Source organism: Oncorhynchus kisutch, linkage group LG25 (assembly GCF_002021735.2).
Source record: "Oncorhynchus kisutch isolate 150728-3 linkage group LG25, Okis_V2, whole genome shotgun sequence".
NCBI lineage: Eukaryota > Metazoa > Chordata > Actinopteri > Salmoniformes > Salmonidae > Oncorhynchus > Oncorhynchus kisutch.
In genome coordinates, this window is record NC_034198.2 from 43,548,862 (window position 1) to 43,573,165 (window position 24,304).

A 24,304-nucleotide genomic window follows, 5' to 3' on the forward strand; every position below is an offset into this window, starting at 1 on the left:
ATATGTAGTGGCCATATATACTGTCAGATGTAGTGACCATATATACTGTCAGGTGTAGTGACCATATATACTGTCAGGTGTAGTGACCATATATACTGTCAGGTGTAGTGACCATATATGCTGTAATCTGTAGTGACCATATATGCTGTCAGGTGTAGTGCCCATATATACTATCAGGTGTAGTTACCCTATATACTGTAATCTGTAGTAGCCATATATACTGTCAGGTCTAGTGACCATATATACTGTAATCTGTAGTGACCATATATACTGTCAGCTGTCATGGCCATATATACTGTAATCTATAGTGGCCATATGTACTGTAATCTGTAGTGACCATATATACTGTCAGCTGTAGTGGCCATATATACTGTAATCTGTAGTCGCCATATATACTGTCCGGTTTAGTGACCATATATACTGTCAGGTGTAGTTGCCATATATACTGTCAGATGTAGTGGCCATATATACTGTAATCTGTAGTGGACACATGTACTGTAATCTGTAGTGACCATATATACTGTCAGGTGTAGTGGACATATATACTGTCAGGTGTAGTGACCATATATACTGACAGGTGTAGTGACCATATATACTGTAATCTGTAGTGACCATATATACTGTCAGCTGTAGTGGCCATATATACTGTAATCTATAGTGGCCATATGTACTGTAATCTGTAGTGACCATATATACTGTCAGCTGTAGTGGCCATATATACTGTAATCTGTAGTGGCCATATATACTGTCAGGTGTAGTGGCCATATATACTGTCAGGTGTAGTGGCCATATATACTGTCAGGTGTAGTGGACATATATACTGTCAGGTGTAGTGACCATATATACTGTAATCTGTAGTGGCCATATATACTGTAATCTGTAGTGGCCATATATACTGTCAGGTGTAGTGGCCATATATACTGTAATCTGTAGTGGCCATATATACTATCAGGTGTAGTGGCCATATATACTATCAGGTGTAATGACCATATATACTGTAATCTGTAGTGGCCATATATACTGTCAGCTGTAGTGGCCATATATACTGTAATCTATAGTGGCCATATATACTGTCAGGTGTAGTGGCCATATATACTGTAATCTGTAGTGGCCATATAAACTTTCAGGTGTAGTGGCCATATATACTATCAGGTGTAGTGACCATATATACTGTAATCTGTAGTGGCCATATATACTGTAATCTGTAGTGGCCATATATACTGTCAGGTGTAGTGGCCATATATACTGTCAGGTGTAGTGGCCATATATACTGTCAGGTGTAGTGGCCATATATACTGTAATCTATAGTGGCCATATGTACTGTAATCTGTAGTGACCATATATACTGTCAGCTGTAGTGGCCATATATACTGTAATCTGTAGTGGCCATTTATACTGTCAGGTGTAGTGGACATATATACTGGCAGGTGTAGTGGACATGTATACTGTCAGGTGTAGTGACCATATATACTGTAATCTGTAGTGGCCATATATACTATCAGGTGTAGTTGCCATGTATACTATCAGGTGTAGTGGCCATATATACTGTCAGGTGTAGTGGCCATATATACTGTAATCTGTAGTGACCATATATACTGTAATCTGTAGTGGCCATATATACTATCAGGTGTAGTGGCCATATATACTGTCAGGTGTAGTGACCATATATACTGTAATCTGTAGTGGCCATATATACTGTAATCTGTAGTGGCCATATATACTATCAGGTGTAGTGGCCATATATACTATCAGGTGTAGTGACCATATATACTGTCAGCTGTAGTGGCCATATATACTGTAATCTATAGTGGCCATATATACTGTCAGGTGTAGTGGCCATATATACTGTAATCTGTAGTGGCCATATATACTATCAGGTGTAGTGACCATATATACTGTAATCTGTAGTGGCCATATATACTGTAATCTGTAGTGACCATATATACTGTCAGCTGTAGTGGCCATATATACTGTAATCTATAGTGGCCATATGTACTGTAATCTGTAGTGACCATATATACTGTCAGCTGTAGTGGCCATATATACTGTAATCTGTAGTGGCCATATATACTGTCAGGTGTAGTGGCCATATATACTGTCAGGTATAGTGGCCATATATACTGTCAGGTGTAGTGGACATATATACTGTCAGGTGTAGTGGACATATATACTGTCAGGTGTAGTGACCATATATACTGTAATCTGTAGTGGCCATATATACTGTAATCTGTCGTGGCCATATATACTATCAGGTGTAGTGGCCATATATACTATCAGGTGTAGTGACCATATATACTGTCAGCTGTAGTGGCCATATATACTGTAATCTATAGTGGCCATATATACTGTCAGGTGTAAGGCCATATATACTGTCAGGTGTAGTTGACATATATGCTGTCAGGTGTAGTGACCATATATACTGTAATCTGTAGTGACCATATATACTGTAATCTGTAGTGGCCATATATACTATCAGGTGTAGTGGCCATATATACTGTAATCTGTAGTGGCCATATATACTGTCAGGTGTAGTGGCCATATATACTGTCAGGTGTAGTGGCCATATATACTGTCAGGTGTAGTGGCCATATATACTGTCAGGTGTAGTGGCCATATATACTGTAATCTATAGTGGCCATATGTACTGTAATCTGTAGTGACCATATATACTGTCAGCTGTAGTGGCCATATATACTGTAATCTGTAGTGGCCATATACTGTCAGGTGTAGTGACCATATATACTGTCAGGTGTAGTGGCCATATATACTGTAATCTGTAGTGGCCATATATACTGTAATCTGTAGTGACCATATATACTGTCAGGTGTAGTGACCATATATACTGTAATCTGTAGTGCCCATAAAACTTGCTACCCTCTCCTGTCTTGGCTGTACCCCTGCCCTGTCATGGCTGTACCCCTGCTCTGTCATGGCTGTACCCCTGCTCTGTCATGGCTGTACCCCTGCCCAGTCATGGGAAATCCTTATGTGTCCCAATTAATTTATTTCAATTGACTGATTTACTTCTATGAACTGTAACTCAGTAAAATCTTGTTGCTTGTTGTGTTCAGTGTATTTAAGACTGAGAGAGGTCTACCTACACTACCTACACTCATTAGTTTAAATGTAGTTTAGACTGAGAGAGGTCTACCTACACTCATTAGTTTAAATGTAGTTAAGACTGAGAGAGTTCTACCTACACTCATTAGTTTAAATGTATTTAAGACAGAGAGAGGTCTACCTACACTCATTAGTTTAAATGTAGTTAAGACTGAGAGAGGTCTACCTACACTCATTAGTTTAAATGTAGTTAAGACTGAGAGAGGTCTACCTACACTCATTAGTTTAAATGTAGTTAAGACTGAGAGAGGTCTACCTACACTCATTAGTTTAAATGTATTTAAGACAGAGAGAGAGGTCTACCTACACTCAGTAGTTTAAATGTAGTTAAGACTGGGGCTGTTTGTTTTGTTAATCTGTGCATTTTCATTTAAAAAAAAATATTCTAGAGCTAAATGTCACTTTTGTGTGTTGGATTTGAAAGCTTCTTGATTCCCTTTAACAGTCAGGAGGAGGAGCCATCTTCGTCGTCCAGTGAAGAGGAGGAGAGTGACTGGAGACAGAATGAAGAGCTGTTTGGGAAGGTGGTGTGTGTTGAGGGGGGTTCTGCCTCTACTGGAGACTGGAAGAATAAGACCACAGCGTGGTACCCTGCCCTGGTGAGTCAGTCTGTCTCTGTCTGGGAAGGTGGTGTGTGTTGAGGGGGGTTCTGCCTCTACTGGAGACTGGAAGAACAAGACCACAGCGTGGTACCCTGCCCTGCACTGGTGTGTGTGTTTTTGGAAGGTGATGTTTGTTAGAGAAGGTGGTGTGGAGGGGGGCTCTGCCTCTACTGGCGACAGGAAGAACACAGCAAGGTAACCTGCCCTGCACTGGTGAGATCACCTTGTCTCTCTGTCTGTGTTGCCATTACTGCTAAATAGCCTGTCCCAAAAAATAGAAATATACATTACCAGTCAAAAGTTTGGACACACATTCAGGTGTTTTTCTTTATTTTTTACTATTTTCTACATTGTAGAATGAAAGTGAAAACATCAACACTATGAAATAACACATATGGAATCATGTAGTAACCAAAAAAGTGCTAAACAAATCCAAATATATTTTATTTTTGAGATTCTTCAAAGTAGCCACCTTTTGCCTTGATGACAGCTTTGTCCACTTGACATTCTGTCAACCAGCTTCATGAGGTAGTCACCTGGAATGCATTCAATTAACAGGTGTACTTTCTTAAAAGTTAATTTGTGGAATTTCTTTCCTTAATGCGTTTGCGCCAATCAGTTGTGTTGTGACAAGGTAGGGGTGGTGTCCAGAATATAGCCCTATTTGGTAAAGGACCAAGACCATATTATGGCAAGAACAGCTCAAATAAGAAAAGAGAAATGACAGTCCATTACTTTAAGATATGAAGGTCAGTCAATAAGGAAAATCTCAAGAATTTAAAGTTTCTTCAAGTGCAGTCACAAAAACCAAGCGCTATGATGAAACTGGCTCTCATGAGGACCGCCACAGGAAAGGAAGACCCAGAGGTAGCTCTGCTGCAGAGGATACGTTCATTAGAGTTACCATCCTCAGAAATTGCAGCCCAAATAAAGGCTTCACAGAGTTCAAGAAACAGACACATCTCAACATGTTTAGAGGAGACTGCGTGAATCAGGCCTTCATGGTCGACTTGCTGCAAAGAAACCATTACTAAAGGACACCAATAAGAAGAAGAGACTTGCTTAGGCCAAGAAACACGAGAAATGGACAAACCTTTGGTCTGATGAGTCCCAATTTTAGATTTTTTGGATCCATCTCCATGTATTTGTGAGACGCAGAGTAAAAAAAAAAAGTGAACAGATGGTTCCCACCGTGAAGCATGGAGGAGGAGGAGGTGTGATGATGTGGGGGTGCTTTGCTGGTGGCACTGTCAGTGATTTATTTAGAATTCAAGTCACGCTTAACCAGCATGGCTACCACAGCATTCTGCAGCGATACGCCATCCCATCTGGTTTGCGCTTAGTGAGACTATTATTTGTTTTTCAACAGGACAATGACCCAACACACCGCCAGGCTGCGTAAGGGCTATTTGACCAAGAAGGGAGAGTGATGGAGTGCTGCATCACATGACCTGGCCTCCACAATCACCCAACCTCAACCCAATTGGTTTGGGATGAGTTGGACCGCAGAGTGAAGGACAAGCAGCCAACAAGTGCTCAGCATATGTGGGAACTCCTTCAAGACTGTTGGAAAAACATTCCAGGTGAAGCTGGTTGAGAGGATGCCAAGAGTATGCAAAGCTGCCATCTAGGCAAAGGGTGGCTATTTGAAGAATCTCAAATATAGAATCTATTTTGATTTGTTTTGCACTTTTTTGGTTATTACATGATTCTATATGTGTTATTTCATACTTTTGATGTCTTCACTATTATTCTACAATGTAGAAAATGAGCCTTAAAATAGTGTTGTCTCCGCCCCATGGCAAAATGTATGGGAAGGAGCCTTAAAACAGTGTTGTCTCCGCCCCATGGCAAAATGTATGGGAAGGAGCCTTAAAACAGTGTTGTCTCCGCCCCATGGCAAAATGTATGGGAAGGAGCCTTAAAACAGTGTTGTCTCTGCCCAAAATGTATGGGAAGTAGCCTTAAAACAGTGTTGTCTCTGCCCAAAATGTATGGGAAGGAGCCTTAAAACAGTGTTGTCTCTGCCCAAAATGTATGGGAAGGAGCCTTAAAACAGTGTTGTCTCTGTCCCATGGCTAAATGTATGGGAAGGAGCCTTAAAACAGTTTGTCTCTGTCCCATGTGCTGAGTTTCTGGAAATAAGCCTTAAAACAGTAAACATTTATCTGCTGCCAAGAGGAGGGCCTTTCAAAATTTGGGTTGGAGACGGTGCCTTTCGGCATGCCCCCTACCACGTGCCCACTACCACGTGCCCACTACCACGTGCCCCCTACCACGTGCCCCCTACCACGTGCCCCCTACCACGTGCCCCCTACCACGTGCCCCCTACCACGTGCCCCCTACCACGTGCCCACTACCACGTGCCCACTACCACGTGCCCACTACCACGTGCCCCCTACCACGTGCCCCCTACCACGTGCCCACTACCACGTGCCCACTACCACGTGCCCCCTACCACGTGCCCCCTACCACGTGCCCCCTACCACGTGCCCCCTACCACATGCCTCCTCCCGTACGCTAACTTCTTCACCATCACAGTGAGGGAGGGAGGGGAGGGGGGGGGCTGGTGCTGCTGGAATTAAGGATTTGATGGATGTTCATAATAAAGTTAATAAAGGATAATAAACAGATTGGGAATCCTCTGGCTACTGCCATATCAGCTGGGGATGCTATTACCTCTGACTGCTTAGTGTGTCTTCTCCCAAGGGGATGCTATTACCTCTGGCTACTGCCATATCAGCTGCTTAGTGTGTCTTCTCCCAAGGGGATGCTATTACCTCTGGCTACTGCCATATCAGCTGCTTAGTGTGTCTTCTCCCAAGGGGATGCTATTACCTCTGACTGCTTAGTGTGTCTTCTCCCAAGGGGATGCTATTACCTCTGACTACTGCCATATCAGCTGGGGATGCTATTACCTCTGACTGCTTAGTGTGTCTTCTCCCAAGGGGATGTTATTACCTCTGGCTACTGCCATATCAGCTGCTTAGTGTGTCTTCTCCCAAGGGGATGCTATTACCTCTGGCTACTGCCATATCAGCTGCTTAGTGTGTCTTCTCCCAAGGGGATGCTATTACCTCTGACTGCTTAGTGTGTCTTCTCCCAAGGGGATGTTATTACCTCTGACTACTGCCATATCAGCTGGGGATGCTATTACCTCTGACTGCTTAGTGTGTCTTCTCCCAAGGGGATGCTATTACCTCTGACTGCTTAGTGTGTCTTCTCCCAAGGGGATGCTATTACCTCTGACTGCTTAGTGTGTCTTCTCCCAAGGGGATGCTATTACCTCTGACTGCTTAGTGTGTCTTCTCCCAAGGGGATGCTATTACCTCTGACTGCTTAGTGTGTCTTCTCCCAAGGGGATGTTATTACCTCTGACTGCTTAGTGTGTCTTCTCCCAAGGGGATGCTATTACCTCTGACTGCTTAGTGTGTCTTCTCCCAAGGGGATGCTATTACCTCTGACTGCTTAGTGTGTCTTCTCCCAAGGGGATGTTATTACCTCTGACTGCTTAGTGTGTCTTCTCCCAAGGGGATGTTATTACCTCTGACTGCTTAGTGTGTCTTCTCCCAAGGGGATGTTATTACCTCTGACTGCTTAGTGTGTCTTCTCCCAAGGGGATGCTATTACCTCTGACTGCTTAGTGTGTCTTCTCCCAAGGGGATGTTATTACCTCTGACTGCTTAGTGTGTCTTCTCCCAAGGGGATGCTATTACCTCTGACTGCTTAGTGTGTCTTCTCCCAAGGGGATGTTATTACCTCTGACTGCTTAGTGTGTCTTCTCCCAAGGGGATGTTATTACCTCTGACTGCTTAGTGTGTCTTCTCCCAAGGGGATGTTATTACCTCTGACTGCTTAGTGTGTCTTCTCCCAAGGGGATGCTATTACCTCTGACTGCTTAGTGTGTCTTCTCCCAAGGGGATGTTATTACCTCTGACTGCTTAGTGTGTCTTCTCCCAAGGGGATGCTATTACCTCTGACTGCTTAGTGTGTCTTCTCCCAAGGGGATGTTATTACCTCTGACTGCTTAGTGTGTCTTCTCCCAAGGGGATGCTATTACCTCTGACTGCTTAGTGTGTCTTCTCCCAAGGGGATGCTATTACCTCTGACTGCTTAGTGTGTCTTCTCCCAAGGGGATGTTATTACCTCTGACTGCTTAGTGTGTCTTCTCCCAAGGGGATGCTATTACCTCAGGCTGCTGCTATGTCAGCTGACTACTTAGTTCTCCCAAGGGGATGTTTTTATGATCAGTTACATGTCATTTTCAGCCACTCAAATTGCTGATCCACTAAAAAGAATGGATTCATATGGTTGATTGTTTCAAGGTAAAGACACAACACTGCTCAGCTTACTGTGTTTGTGTGTCAATGCAACACACTCTGAAGTGAGAGTCAGTTTGTAGTAGAGGGGTTTGTAGTGGAGGGGTTTGTAGTGGAGGGGTTTGTAGTGGAGGGGTTTGTAGTGGAGGGGTTTGTAGTGGAGGGGTTTGTGGTGGAGGGGTTGTTCTGTGGTGGAGGGGTTGTTCTGTCATCCAAACCCACTTTGCTCTGTGCCTTGTCTGAGCAGTCATACTCACTCCCCCCCCCCCCCCCCCCCCCACTAGGTCATCACCCCAGACTGCCATGAAGAGGCCATCATAAAGAAAGACAGCATCTTCATCCGCTCCTTCAAGGATGGAAAATTGTGAGTCATCTGACGTGCTGCATTATGAAACACTTATTTGCATTGTGTTGATGTGTAACATGAACCTGTAGAGTTGTCGGAAATAGTGAAGAAAGATACACACTTGGTCTCTTCTGCTAGGATTCAATTCAGAGTCATAATGGAGAAATGGTCACTTTGAATTCAAAGTGTCTGTTCAATGGCATGAATTATTATTATATTAGGCTTTGAAATATTCCATTACATCTGAAAGGCGAAAAAGCTCAAACTGAGAAACTGCACGCTGTCTTTGTGCAGAACAGAAAGTCCAGTAAATGTCTCGGCCCTCCCTGCCAGGGAGAGTGGTGTCTAACTGGAGAAAAGTCCAGTAAATGTCTCGGCCCTCCCTGCCAGGGAGAGTGGTGTCTGACTGGTGAGATGGTTAAGCTTTTCACACTGTATTCTTATTATCCCAGGACTATCTTTAGCCTCAGGCTAGCTTAGCCTGTGTTCACACTAGCAGGGTTGACTGAAACCAACGGTCACTTTCCCAGAGTATAATATATAAATTAGGCAACAATTGAACTGTGATTGGCTAGCCCTGAAATGCAGTGCTAACCCTGCTCCAGAACAGGGCCATCTAGCCATGGGCTAAGGTTGGTGCTATCCCTCTTCAGAACACTACCTTAGCCCAGACTAAATGCTCCCTTAGCCCATGGCTAAGAGCATTGTGATTGTGGCTTGAACAGACCTCACGAAGCAGCCCACACAGAGGCAGAGAGAGGGGAGGGCTGGTCAGTGGACAGCCTACTCAGGGAGTGTTAAACTGAAGAAGAAGATGATAAACACTCAAAGCTTCTAACAACCACAACAGGTCAACCTCATTCCTGGTCACGGTGGACATGGTTTTAGTTATGATATTTAAATCATACAGACAGGTTGGTTTAGATTGTTGACAACTTTAACTATATTTACTCTCCAATGTTTATTGGAAACCTAAATAGATGTGCACAATGAGCCCTTGTGGTCTCAGTTACACCGTTACAGTTGTTGGTTAGCTAGCTAGTAGATTTTAGCAATATCAGTCACAAACACCTCAAAAAACAAGAGATGGTATCAAGAACCAGATAGAACTCGCTGAAATGAGCCACCTAGGATTCCTCACAAGGCAGCTTTGTGTCATTGTTGGTAGCTATCTGGCCATCCTGAATCACATCAACACAGAGACCTCTGCCCCATTGAAACATGCACATTGTTTTTGTTGTGTCAGCTAACCCGTCTGTGTGACCAGCAATTTTCTATTTCAGAATGTTTTCCATTTCATGCCCACTGAACACATCCCAGGATGCCCACTGAACCCATCCTCAGCCTTCCTTCTCGAGTGGATATTCCAATATTTAGGTTAAATATATGTCTCTCCTAACAACACAACTGAACAATATTGGCCTGGACCCAGCCCAGTCCAAGCTGAAGACCTATTTACTGTGACATGAAATGGCTGTTGAGGGCCTTTATCAGCTGTGGTCAGAGCAGCTAGCAGGCAGCTGGCTGACTGGGAGGGGACGGGTAGTGCTGATGACGGCAGGATGGGATGAGAGAACAGATGATTATTCTGAAAGGAAGTGGAAGCTGCTGTAATTGACTGTAGCAGCTAGAGTCTAGATCAGGGGAAGCCATCAGCTGCTGCTGCGTAGCTGGAACTGATGCTCGGACCGATTTGGGTTGCCAGGTGTGTGTATTAGGAACTGGGACAGATTTGGGTTGCCAGTTTTAGTATTCGGAACTGGGACAGATTTGGGTTGCCAGGTTTGTATATTAGGAACTGGGACAGATTTGGGTTACCAGGTTTGTATATTAGGAACTGGGACAGATTTGGGTTGCCAGGTTTGTGTATTAGGACCTGGGACAGATTTGGGTTGCCAGGTTTGTGTATTAGGAACTGGGACATATTTGGGTTGCCAGGTTTGTGTATTAGGAACTGGGACAGATTTAGGTTGCCAGGTTCCTCTGTGTAATAGGAACTGGGACAGATTTAGGTTGCCAGGTTCCTCTGTGTAATAGGGACTGGGACAGATTTCGGTTGTCAGGTTTGTATATTAGGAACTGGGACAGATTTGGGTTCCCAGGATTGTGTATTAGGACCTGGGACAGATTTGGCTTGCCAGGTTTGTGTATTAGGAACTGGGACAGATTTGGGTTGCCAGGTTTGTGTATTAGGAACTGGGACAGATTTGGGTTGCCAGGTTTGTGTATTAGGAACTGGGACAAATTTAAGGTTGCCAGGTTCCTCTTTGTAATAGGAACTGGGACAGATTTGGGTTGCCAGGTTCCTCTGTGTAATAGGAACTGGGACAGATTTAGGTTGGCAGGTGTCTCTGTGTAATAGGAACTGGGACAGATTTAGGTTGTCAGGTGCCTCTGTAATAGAAACTGGGATAGATTTAGGGATAGATTTAGTTTGCCAGGTACCAGATCAATACTAGTAGAACAGACCAGATCAATACTAGTAGAACATACCAGTACCAGATCAATACTAGTAGAACAGATCAATGATAGTAGAACAGACCAGATCAATACTAGTAGAACAGACCAGATCAATACTAGTAGAACAGACCAGTACCAGATCAATACTAGTAGAACAGACCAGATCAATACTAGTAGACCAGATCAATACTAGTAGAACATACCAGTACCAGATCAATACTAGTAGAATAGACCAGATCAATACTAGTAGACCAGATCAATACTAGTAGAACATACCAGTACCAGATCAATACTAGTAGAACAGACCAGATCAATGATAGTAGAACAGACCAGATCAATACTAGTAGAACAGACCAGTACCAGATCAATACTAGTAGAACAGACCAGCTCAATACTAGTAGAACAGACCAGCTCAATACTAGTAGAACAGACCAGATCAATACTAGTAGAACAGACCAGTACCAGATCAATACTAGTAGAATAGACCAGATCAATACTAGTAGAACAGACCAGCTCAATACTAGTAGAACAGACCAGCTCAATACTAGTAGAACAGACCAGCTCAATACTAGTAGAACAGACCAGCTCAATACTAGTAGAACAGACCAGCTCAATACTAGTAGAACAGACCAGCTCAATACTAGTAGAACAGACCAGCTCAATACTAGTAGAACAGACCAGTACCAGATCAATACTAGTAGAACAGACCAGATCAATGAAAGTGGAACAGACCAGATCAATGATAGTAGAAAATACCAGATCAATGGTAGTAGAACAGACCAGATCAATGGTAGTAGAGCAGACTAGATCAATACTAGTAGAACAGACCAGATCAATACTAGTAGAACAGACCAGATCAATACTAGTAGAACAGACCAGATCAATACTAGTAGACCAGATCAATACTAGTAGAACAGACCAGATCAATACTAGTAGAACAGACCAGATCAATACTAGTAGAACAGACCAGATCAATACTAGTAGAACAGACCAGATCAATACTAGTAGAACAGACCAGATCAATACTAGTAGAATAGACCAGATCAATACTAGTAGAATAGACCAGATCAATACTAGTAGAACAGACCAGATCAATACTAGTAGAACAGGCCAGATCAATACTAGTAGAACAGACCAGATCAATACTAGTAGAACAGACCAGATCAATACTAGTAGAACAGACCAGATCAATACTAGTAGAACAGACCAGATCAATACTAGTAGAACAGACCAGATCAATACTAGTAGAACAGACCAGATCAATGATAGTAGAACAGACCAGTACCAGATCAATACTAGTAGAACAGACCAGATCAATGATAGTGGAACAGACCAGATCAATGATAGTGGAACAGACCAGATCAATGATAGTGGAACAGACCAGATCAATGATAGTAGAACAGACCAGATCAATAGTAGTAGAACAGACCAGTACCAGATCAATACTAGTAGAACAGACCAGATCAATGATAGTGGAACAGACCAGATCAATACTAGTAGAACAGACCAGATCAATACTAGTAGAACAGACCAGATCAATAGTAGTAGAACAGACCAGTTCATTATTAAGTCATATCTCTAGTCTTCATCTGCATATTAAACATGTCTGTTTGTTCCCATTATCCTTATTCTCAACCCCCCTCTAGCTGTTCAGAGTCCTTAGTTCTCTGGGCAAACGGTTACATTTGACACTTTTAGTTTGTGTTGTTGATTTTGACTGAAGTTGTGTCTTTCTTTCAGTAACACAGTGCTGAGGAAGGACGTGAGGGTGATGGACACAGACTCCCCTCCTAATGCTGACGCAGGGCTCAAACCAGGTGAGATATCACTGTCTCTCTGTGTGCATATGTATCATGGAGGTATTAATCTGTGAGGGACATATGTATGTATCATGGAGGTAATAATCTGTGAGGGACATATGTATGTATCATGGAGGTAATAATCTGTGAGGGACATATGTATGTATCATGGAGGTAATAATATGTGAGGGACATATGTATCATGGAGGTAATAATCTGTGAGGGACATATGTATGCATCATGGAGGTAATAATCTGTGAGGGACATATGTATGTAATAATCTCTGAGGGACATATGTATCATGGAGGTAATAATCTGTGAGGGACATATGTATCATGGAGGTAATAATCTGTGAGGGACATATGTATCATGGAGGTAATAATCTGTGAGGGATATATGTATGTAATAATCTCTGAGGGACATATGTATCATGGAGGTAATAATCTGTGAGGGACATATGTATCATGGAGGTAATAATCTGTGAGGGACATATGTATCATGGAGGTAATAATCTGTGAGGGACATATGTATGTATCATGGAGGTAATAATCTGTGAGGGACATATGTATGTATCATGGAGGTAATCTGTGAGGGACATATGTATGCATCATGGAGGTAATAATCGGTAAGGGACATATGTATGTATCATGGAGGTAATAATCTGTGAGGGACATATGTATCATGGAGGTAATCATCTGTGAGGGATTTACGGTGCATTGGGAAAGTATTCAGACCCCTCAACCTTTTCCAACATTGTGTTACATTACAGCCTTATTCTATAATGGATTCAATAGTTTATTTCCCTCATCAATCAAAACACAATTCCCTATAATGACATTTTTTGCAAATGTATAATAATATATGAAGCAAAATAACTGTCATTTACACAAGTATTCAGACCCTTTACTCAGTACTTTGTTGAAGCACCTTTGGCAGTGATTACAGCCTCATATCTTCTTGGGTATGACGCTACAAGCTTGGCACACCTGTATTTGGGGAGTTTCTCCCATTCTTCTCTGCACATTCTCTCAAGCTCTGTCAGGTTGAATGGGGAGCGTCTCTGTACAACTATTTTCAGGTCTCCAGAGATGTTAGATTGGGTTCACGTCTGGGCCACTCAAGGACATTCAGAGACTTGACCCGAAGCCACTCCTGCGTTGTCTTGGTTGTGTGCTTAGGGTCATTGTCCTCTTGGAAGGTGAACCTTTGCCCCAGTCTGAGGTCCTTAGTGCTCTGGAGCAGGTTTTCATCAAGGATCTCTCTGTACTTTGCTCCGTTCATCTTTCTCTCGATCCTAACTAGTCTCTCAGTCCCTGCAGCTGAAAAACATCCCCACAGCATGATGCTGCCAACACCATGCTTCACTGTAGGGATGGTGTTGGCCAGGTGATGAGTGGTGCCTGGATTCCTCCAGGCGTGACGCTTGGCCTTCAGGCCAAAGAGTTCAATCTTCATTTCATCAGACCAGATAATCTTGTTTCTCATGATCTGAGAGTCATTTAGGGACTTTTTTAGCAAACTGCAAGCGGGCTGTCATGTGCCTTTTACTGAGGAGTGGCTTCCGTCTGCCAACTACCATTAAGACCTGATTGATGGACTGCTGCAGAGATGGTTGTCCTTCTGGAAAGTTCTCCCATCTCCACAGAGGAACTCTGGAGCTCTGTCAGAGTGACAATCAGGTTCTTGGTCACCTCCCTGACAAAAGCCCTTCTCCCCCGATTGCTCAGTTTGTCCGGGCGGACAGTTCTAGGAAGAGTCTTGGTGGTTCCAAACTTCTTCCATTTAAGAATGATGGAGGCCACTGTGTTCTTGGGGACCTTCAATACTGAAGACATTTATTGGTACCCTCCCCAGATCTGTGCCTCGACTCAATCCTGTCTTGGAGCTCTACAGACAATTCCTTTGACCTCATGGCTTGGTTTTTGTTCTGACATGCACTGACTACTGTGAGACCTTCATATAGACAGGTGTGTGCCTTTCCAAATCATGTCCAATCAATTGAATTTACCACAGGTGGACTCCAATCAAGTTGTAGAAACAGCTCAAGGATGATCAATGGAAACAGGATGCACCTGACCACAATTTCGAGTCTCATAGCAACGGGTCTGAATATTTATGTAAATAAGGTATTGAATCCATTTTAGAATAGAGCTGTAACATAACAAAATGTGGAAAAAGGAAATGGGTCTGAATACTTTCTGAATGCACCCTATGTATTATGGAGGTCAGTAGCCCTCAATGTGGTGTGTGTGTGACTGGTGTGTTTCCGTTTGTGTGTGTGTGTGTCCGGTGTGTGTTTCCGTTTGTGTGTGTGTGTGTGTGTGACTGGTGTGTTTCCGTTTGTGTGTGTGTTTCCATTTGTGTGTGTGTGTGTGTGTGACTGGTGTGTTTCCGTTTGTGTGTGTGTGTGTCCGGTGTGTGTTTTCTTTTGTGTGTGTGTGTGTCCGGTGTGTGTTTCCGTTTGTGTGTGACTGGTGTGTTTCCGTTTGTGTGTGTGTGTGTGTGTCCGGTGTGTGTGTCCGGTGTGTGTTTTCTTTTGTGTGTTTCCGTTTGTGTGTGTGTGTCCGGTGTGTGTTTCCGTGTGTGTGTGTGTGTGTGTGTGTCAGCGCTGGATGAGGCTCTGGAGTTTGTGCATCAGGCGGCAGTGCCCAGCTCCTGGAGGACAGAGGTGAAGGACGAGAGTTCCAGCAGTGAGGAAGATGCTGATGATGATGATGATGATGAGGAAGAACAGGAGGAAGACGCCAGCGATGAAGAGGAGGTATTCATGGTCATATTATTTAGTCTAGTCTTTATTTAGTCTTTAGTCTTTATTTAGTCTTTAGTCTTTATCCTGCTGGCTAATAATTCACGCTGACGAAGGTTGTCGCCGAAACTCATCAGTTTGTATTGACCTCTGCTGCTTAAAGACATGGTCGCTTTACGACATGGTCGCTTTACGACATGGCCGCTCTTCGACATGGCCGCTTTACGACATGGCCGCTTTACGACATGGACACTATCTCCCTTACCGACTTCAAACATCTGCTATCTGAGCAGCTAACCGATCGCTGCTGCTGTACATAGTCTATCGGTAAATAGCCCACCTAATTTTACCTACCTCATCCCCATACTGTTTATATTTATTTACTTTTCTACTCTTTTGCACACCAATATCTCTACCTGTACATGACCATCTGATCATTTATCACTCCAGTGTTAATCTGCAAAATTGTAATTATTCGCCTACCTCCTCATGCCTTTTGTACACAATGTATATAGACTCTCTTTTTTTTCTACTGTGTTATTGACTTGTTAATTGTTTACTCCATGTGTAACTCTTTGTTGTCTGTTCACACTGCTATGCTTTATCTTGGCCAGGTCGCAGTTGCAAATGAGAACTTGTTCTCAACTAGCCTACCTGGTTAAATAAAGGTGTTCTCAACTAGCCTACCTGGTTAAATAAAGGTGTTCTCAACTAGCCTACCTGGTTAAATAAAGGTGAAATAAAAATAAATAAAAAAACGACATGGACGTTTAACGACATGGCTGAGTAAGGCACAAGAGGGCATGAAATCCGATTCTCGGACCCTTTCTTTTCAAACAGTATATACATGATATTGGAAGGAATTTTAATTGTCCGGGCATGAATGTGACACACCCCTTTCAGGGTGGCAGGTAACCTCGAGGTTAGAGCGTGTCACGTAAAGTTGCTGGTTCGAATACCGGAGCCGACAAGGTGAAAAATCTGTCGCTGTGCCCTTGAGCAAGGCACTTCATTGCTCCAGGGGCGCTCTACAACGGTGACCCTGGCTGTGACCCTACTCCCTGCGGGTGTCTCAGGGGGAGTTGGGATATGGTGACCTTGGCTGTGACCCCACTCTGAGGGAGTTTGGATATGGTGACCCTGGCTGTAACCCCACTCCCTGCGGGTGTCTCAGGGGGAGTTGGGATATGGTCACCTTGGCTGTGACCCTACTCCCTGCGGGTGTCTCAGGGGGAGCTGAGATATGGTGACCCTGGCTGTGACCCTACTCCCTGCGGGTGTCTCAGGGGGAGTTGAGATATGGTGACCCTGGCTGTGACCCCGCTCCCTGCGGGTGTCTCAGGGGGAGTTGGGATATGGTCACCTTGGCTGTGACCCTACTCCCTGCGGGTGTCTCAGGGGGAGTTGAGATATGGTGACCCTGGCTGTGACCCTACTCCCTGCGGGTGTCTCAGGGGGAGTTGAGATGGTGACCCTGGCTGTGACCCTACTCCCTGCGGGTGTCTCAGGGGGAGTTGGGATATGGTGACCCTGGCTGTGACCCTACTCCCTGCGGGTGTCTCATGGGGAGTTGGGATATGCAGAAAACAAATTTCCATTTCACACAAGAACAATATAACAGGACAATATAAGCCCCCCCCCCCCAAAATTATGAATATTGTTATTATAGGAGTCAATGTCATGTGTGTTGTAATTTCCTGTTCCTGTGTGCAGGAGGAAGTGGAGCCCTTCCCTGAGGAGAGAGAGAACTTCTTGCAGCAGCTATACAAGTTCATGGAGGACAGAGGTGAGACACGCTCCTTAAGATCAATCCCAACTCCTGTTTGATCCGCCCACCTAGGCTGACAGAGAACTGCCTCCCACACAGTTGAATGCTAGTGTTGCATGGATTGTATTTTTGATACTAGAAAATGAAAAATGGTAAGCTATTAGAATTAGTTACTTTCAGTACTTCTGTCTCACGTCATATACGGATTGAGAGGATCGAGTCAGTCTAGTAATTTGTCTGAATCTTCTCAAGGGGGCAGTAGTAAGCTAGCCAGGCTACTTGTCTTATTTAGGGGGCGGTAGTAAGCTAGCCAGGCTAATTGTCTTCTTTAGGGGACAGTAGTAAGCTAGCCAGGCCACTTGTCTTCTTTAGGGGACAGTAGTAAGCTAGCCAGGCCACTTGTCTTCTTTAGGGGACAGTAGTAAGCTAGCCTGGCTACTTGTCTTCTTTAGGGGACAGTAGTAAGCTAGCCTGGCTACTTGTCTTCTTTAGGGGACAGTAGTAAGCTAGCCTGGCTACTTGTCTTCTTTAGGGGACAGTAGTAAGCTAGCCTGGCTACTAGTCTTCTTTAGGGGACAGTAGTAAGCTAGCCAGGCTACTTGTCTTCTTTCGGGGACAGTAGTAAGCTAGCCAGGCTACTTGTCTTCTTTAGGGGCAGTAGTAAGCTAGCCAGGCCACTTGTCTTCTTTAGGGGACAGTAGTAAGCTAGCCTGGCTACTTGTCTTCTTTAGGGGACAGTAGTAAGCTAGCCTGGCTACTTGTCTTCTTTAGGGGACAGTAGTAAGCTAGCCTGGCTACTTGTCTTCTTTAGGGGACAGTAGTAAGCTAGGCAGGCTACTTGTCTTCTTTAGGGGGCAGTCGTAAGCTAGCCAGGCTACTTGTCTTCTTTCGGGGACAGTAGTAAGCTAGCCAGGCTACTTGTCTTCTTTAGGGGCAGTAGTAAGCTAGCCAGGCTACTTGTCTTATCTTGGGGGCAGTAGTAAGCTAGCCTGTCGACCTGTCTTCTCAAGGGGGCAGTAGTAAGCTAGCAGGCTACTTGTCTTCTCAAGGGGGCAGTAGTAAGCTAGACAGGCTACTTGTCTTCTTTAGGGGGCAGTAGTAAGCTAGCCTGTCAACCTGTCTTCTTTAGGGGACAGTAGTAAGCTAGCCAGGCCACTTGTCTTCTTTAGGGGACAGTAGTAACCTAGCCTGGCTACTTGTCGTCTTTAGGGGACAGTAGTAAGCTAGCATGGCTACTTGTCTTCTTTAGGGGACAGTAGTAAGCTAGCCTGGCTACTTGTCTTCTTTAGGGGACAGTAGTAAGCTAGCCTGGCTACTTGTCTTCTTTAGGGGACAGTAGTAAGCTAGCCTGGCTACTGTCTTCTTTAGGGGGCGGTAGTAAGCTGACCAGGCTACTTGTCGTCTTTAGGGGACAGTAGTAAGCTAGCCTGTCAACCTGTCTTCTTTAGGGGGCAGTAGTAAGCTAGCCAGACTACTTGTCTTATCTTGGGGGCAGTAGTAAGCTAGCCTGTCAACCTGTCTTCTTTAGGGGGCAGTAGTAAGCTAGCCAGACTACTTGTCTTCTCAAGGGGGCAGTAGTAAGCTAGCCAGGCTACTTGTCTTCTTTAGGGGACAGTAGTAAGCTAGCCAGGCTACTTGTCTTCTCAAGGGGGCAGTAGTAAGCTAGACAGGCTACTTGTCTTCTCAAGGGGGTAGTAGTAAGCTAGCCAGGCTACTTGTCTTCTTTAGGGGGCAGTAGTAAGCTAGCCAGGCTACTTGTCTTCTTTAGGGGGCAGTAGTAAGCTAGCCAGGATACTTGTCTTCTCAAGGGGGCAGTAGTAAGCTAGCAGGCTACTTGTCTTCTTTAGGGGGCAGTAGTAAGCTAGCCAGGCTACTTGTCTTCTCGAGGGGGCAGTAGTAAGCTAGCCAGGCTACTTGTCTTCTTTAGGGGGCAGTAGTAAGCTAGCCTGTCAACCTGTCTTCTTTAGGGGACAGTAGTAAGCTAGCCAGACTACTTGTCTTCTTTAGGGGGCAGTAGTAAGCTAGCCAGGCCACTTGTCTTCTTTAGGGGACAGTAGTAAGCTAGCCTGGCTACTTGTCTTCAGGGGACAGTAGTAAGCTAGCCTGGCTACTTGTCTTCTTTAGGGGACAGTAGGAAGCTAGCCTGGCTACTTGTCTTCTTTAGGGGACAGTAGGAAGCTAGCCTGGCTACTTGTCTTCTTTAGGGGACAGTAGGAAGCTAGCCTGGCTACTTGTATTCTTTAGGGGACAGTAGTAAGCTAGCCTGGCTACTTGTCTTCTCAAGGGGGCAGTAGTAAGCTAGACAGGCTACTTGTCTTTAGGGGGCAGTAGTAAGCTAGCCAGGCTACTTGTCTTCTCAAGGGGGCAGTAGTAAGCTAGCCAGGCTACTTGTCTTCTTTAGGGGACAGTAGTAAGCTAGCCAGGCTACTGTCTTCTTTAGGGGCAGTAGTAAGCTAGCCTGTCAACCTGTCTTCTCTAGGGGGCAGTAGTAAGCTAGCCAGGCTACTTGTCTTCTCAAGGGGGCAGTAGTAAGCTAGCCAGGCTACTTGTCTTCTTTAGGGGGCAGTAGTCAGCTAGCCAGGCTACTTGTCTTCTTTAGGGGGCAGTAATCAGCTAGCCAGGCTACTTGTCTTCTTTAGGGGGCAGTAGTCAGCTAGCCTGGCTACTTGTCTTTTTTAGGGGGCAGTAGTCAGCTAGCCAGGCTACTTGTCTTCTTTAGGGGGCAGTAGTAAGCTAGCCAGGCCACTTGTCTTATTTAGGGGACAGTAGTAAGCTAACCTGGCTACTTGTCTTCTTTAGGGGACAGTAGTAAGCTAACCAGGCTACTTGTCTTCTTTAGGGGACAGTAGTAAGCTAGCCAGGCCACTTGTCTTCTTTAGGGGACAGTAGTAAGCTAGCCAGGCCACTTGTCTTCTTTAGGGGACAGTAGTAAGCTCTCCAGGCTACTTGCTCATGCAGCTGACAGCATAATCCACTTGAGAAGCAAGCGAGAGGAAAGAAAATGAGGATCGTTTTAGAATTGAGTATCGTTTAGGCATCTAGTATTGTATTATTGGTATCGAAGTCAACATTCTGGTATAGCGACAACACTAGTTTGAGTGAAACGTTTTGAACAAAACTTTGTGCCTTGCACCTGAAAGTAGCTAGATGTGTGTGTTCTACTTCTGAACCTGTTTTCATCTAACCATTGTGTTATTTATCCTCCTGTAGGAACCCCCATCAACAAGAAACCAGTGCTGGGCTACAGGAACCTGGACCTCTTCAAGCTCTACAGACTGGTGCAGAAACTTGGAGGTTTCCATGATGTATGTATCCAGCTCCACTGATCATAATCGCCCAGCTCCACTGATCATAATCGCCCAGCTACACTGATCATAATCGCCCAGCTCCACTGATCATAATCGCCCAGCTCCACTGATCATAATCGCCCAGCTACACTGATCATAATCGCCCAGCTACACTGATCATAATTGCCCAGCTCCACTGATCATAATTGCCCAGCTCCACTGATCATAATTGCCCAGCTCCACTGATCATAATTGCCCAGCTCCACTGATCATAATCACCCAGCTCCACTGATCATAAGCACCCAGCTCCACAGATCATATTCGCCCAGCTCCACAGATCATATTCGCCCAGCTCCACTGATCATAATCGCCCAGCTCCACTGATCATAAACACCCAGCTCCACTGATCACAAGTGCCCAGCTCCACTGATCATAAGTGCCCAGCTCCACTGATCATAAGTGCCCAGCTCCACTGATCATAATTGCCCAGCTCCACTGATCATAAGCAGCCAGCTCCACTGATCATAAGCAGCCAGCTCCACTGATCATAATACAGCTCTATTACCATTTTGTAGAGTTCACCAGCCTTTTGTGACATATTGGCATATTGGAATCTGTAATGCCTCTATTTCTCTGTGCCTTGTTCTCTCGTGTCCTGAGCAGATTGAGAGTGGATCCGTATGGAAGACTGTCTACCAGGCTCTGGGAATCCCTGTGCTTAACTCTGCCGCCGGCTACAACGTCAAATGTGCTTACCGCAAGTACGTATTGCCACACCAGCCCTGTGCTCTTCATATTACAGCTGCGTATTTGGGGGGGGGGGGGGGGTCCGAAATTATTGACACACTTGACAAAGTTGTATTAAAAAGACTGTGTAAAATAACTAATACCAAATACTGAGCTATAGTGTATGCTCAAAAAATATTATATCATTATCACCAATGACTAAGAGAAAGAGATTTTAACAATAATAATTTTCAATACTTCGCCTTATGAGGATAATGGCACTGCACCTTTTTCAACGGTTATTGACTATAATAAATGTAGCTGCCACTATTGAAACCATTGGAACACAGTTTATCATAGCGGTTTACACTTTATTATGGATGGTAGGTTCAGTACACATCAGGCATTGTGTTGTTGTTGTGGTGTTTGTTGATGTTTGACAGGTTGTCTTTGTAAATCCTTTATTGGGCGGCAGGGTAGCCTAGTGGTTAGAGCATTGGACTAGTAACCGGAAGGTTGCAAGTTCAAGCCCCCGTGCTGACAAGGTACAAATCTGTCGTTCTGCCCCTGAACAGGCAGTTAACCCACTGTTCCTAGGCCGTCATTGAAAATAAGAATTTGTTCTTAACTGACTTGCCTAGTTAAATAAAGGTAAAATAAAATAAAAAATAAAAATAAATATGCCCCACTGTATATGGAATCATGTAGTAACCAAAAAAGAGTTAAACAAATCAAAATATATTTTATATTTGAGATTCTTCAAAGTAGCCACCCTTTGCCTTGATGACAGCTTTGCACACTCTGTCAGAATTGGATTGGGAGCTCTGGAGCTCTGTCAGAGGGACGATTGGGTTCTTGGTCACCTCCCTGACTAAGGCCCTTCTTTCCCGATTGCTCAGTTTGGCTGGGAGGCCAGCTCTTGGAAGAGGTTATAAACTTCTTCCATTTAAAAATGGAGTCCACTGTGTTCTTGTGGACCTTCAATGCAGATTTGTTTTGGTACCCTTTCCCAGACTTGTGCCTCGACACAATCCTGTCTCAGACCTCTACGGACAATTCCTACAACCTCATGGCTTGGTTTTTGCTCTGACATGCACTGTCAACTGTGGGACCTTCTATAGACAGAATCAACTGGCAAGGCTCTAATTGTGGAGTGACGTCATCAGAGTTGCCAGCTGAACACTGTATGCTGGAAACACTTGGTTTGTTATTTTTGTATAAAACATAGTCAATATTCGTTAAATATAAATACTGAACTTGTTTTTACGTGGATTCATTAGCTTTTAACAGCTAAGACCGCTATTTCTTGTCCCGGAATCCCGCTTCACAGACAGGTTGAAGCCCGCTTGACAGACAGGTTGAAGCCCGCTTGACAGACAGGTTGAAGCCCGCTTGACAGACAGGTTGAAGCCCGCTTGACAGACAGGTTGAAGCCCGCTTGACAGACAGGTTGAAGGCATCCGTGACAGAGAGGGAGAAGCGTCCAGCTGTATACCTGTATACAGGTAGTCTAGCTACTGTAGCTACATTTTCAGATATTACACGTTTCTAATTTAGTCAGTCATTTTCATTTCAAGTTAAAGTGTACTGTTAGCTAGCTCGCGAACGTTAGCTGGCTTGCTAAGTGTACTGTTAGCTAGCTCGCGAACGTTAGCTGGCTCGCTAAGTGTACTGTTAGCTAGCTCGCGAACGTTAGCTGGCTCGCTAAGTGTACTGTTAGCTAGCTCGCGAACGTTAGCTGGCCCGCTAAGTGTACTGTTAGCTAGCTCGCGAACGTTAGCTGGCTCGCTAAGTGTACTGTTAGCTAGCTCGCTAACTTTAGATGTGTGGTCGGTGTAGTAACATTTCAAATCAAATCAAAAGTTATTTGTCACATGCAACTTTTCAGGGAAGTCAGGAACCAATATACACAGTCAGTTAGGAAAGCTAAGACTAGCTTTTTCAAACAGAAATGTGCATCCTGTAGCACTAATTCCAAAAAGTTCTGGTACACTGTAAAGTCCATGGAGAATAATAGCACCTCCTCCCAACTGCCCACTGCACTGAGGCTAGGAAACACTGTCACAGCAATAAATCTACGATATTCGATAATTTCAACAAGCATTTTTCTACGGCTGGCCATGCTTTCCACCTGGCTACCTCTACCCCGGCCTACATCTCTGCACCCCCTGCAGCAACTTGCCCAAGCCTCCCCATTTCTCCTTCACCCAAATCCAGACAGCTGATGTTCTGAAGGAGCGGCAAAATCTGGATCTCTACAAATCAGCTGGGCTAGACAATCTGGACCCTCTCTTTCTAAAATGATCCACCGAAATTGTTGCAACCCCTATTACTAGCCTGTTCAACCTCTCTTTCGTATCGTCTGAGATCCCCAAAGATTGGAAAGCGGAAGCGGTCATCCCCCTCTTCAAAGGGGAGACACTCTATACCCAAACTGTTATAGACCTATATCTATCCTACCCTGCCTTTCAAAATTTTTCGAAAGCCAAGTTAACAAACAGATCACCGACCATTTAGAATCCACCCGTACCTTCTCCACTGTGCAATCTGGTTTCCGAGCTGGTCACGGGTGCACCTTAGCCACGCTCGAGGTCCTAAACAATATCATAACCACCATCGATAAAAGACTGGACTGTGCAGCAGTCTTCATCGACCTGGCCAAGGCTTTCGACTCTTTCAATCACTGCATTCTTATCGGCAGACTCAGTAGCCTTGGTTTCTCAAATGATTGCCTCACCTGGTTCACCAACTACTTCTCAGATTTCAGTGTGTCAAATCAGAGGGCCTGTTGTCCAGACCTCTGGCAGTCTCCCCTATGGGGGTGCCACAGGGTTCAATTCAATTCTCGGGCCGACTCTTTTCTCTGTAAATATCAATGATGTCGCTCTTGCTGCTGGTGATTCTCTGATCCACCTCTATGTAGACGACACCATTCTGTATACTTCTGGCCCTTCTTTGGACACTGTTAACAACTCTCCAAACGAGCTTCAATGCCATACACCACTCCTTCCGTGACCTCCAACTGCTTTTAAATGCTAGTAAAACTAAACGCATGCTCTTCAACCAATCGCTGCCCACACCTGCCCGCCCATCCAGCATTACTACTCTGGACGGTTCTGACTTAGAATATG

General features: G+C 44.6%; 1 protein-coding gene across 1 annotated transcript in view; it reads left to right on the forward strand.

Moving 5' to 3' along the window:
* LOC109885876 (AT-rich interactive domain-containing protein 4B) overlaps window positions 1-24,304 on the forward strand; it is a 239,422-nt gene that overhangs the window by 93,522 nt on the left and 121,596 nt on the right. The window contains exons 8-14 of the mRNA XM_031804853.1: window positions 3,566-3,719; window positions 8,326-8,405; window positions 12,588-12,664; window positions 15,253-15,407; window positions 17,106-17,178; window positions 20,371-20,465; window positions 21,111-21,208. Of these exons, the coding sequence (XP_031660713.1) occupies window positions 3,566-3,719; window positions 8,326-8,405; window positions 12,588-12,664; window positions 15,253-15,407; window positions 17,106-17,178; window positions 20,371-20,465; window positions 21,111-21,208 (732 nt within the window). The remainder of the gene's footprint in view (window positions 1-3,565; window positions 3,720-8,325; window positions 8,406-12,587; window positions 12,665-15,252; window positions 15,408-17,105; window positions 17,179-20,370; window positions 20,466-21,110; window positions 21,209-24,304) is intronic.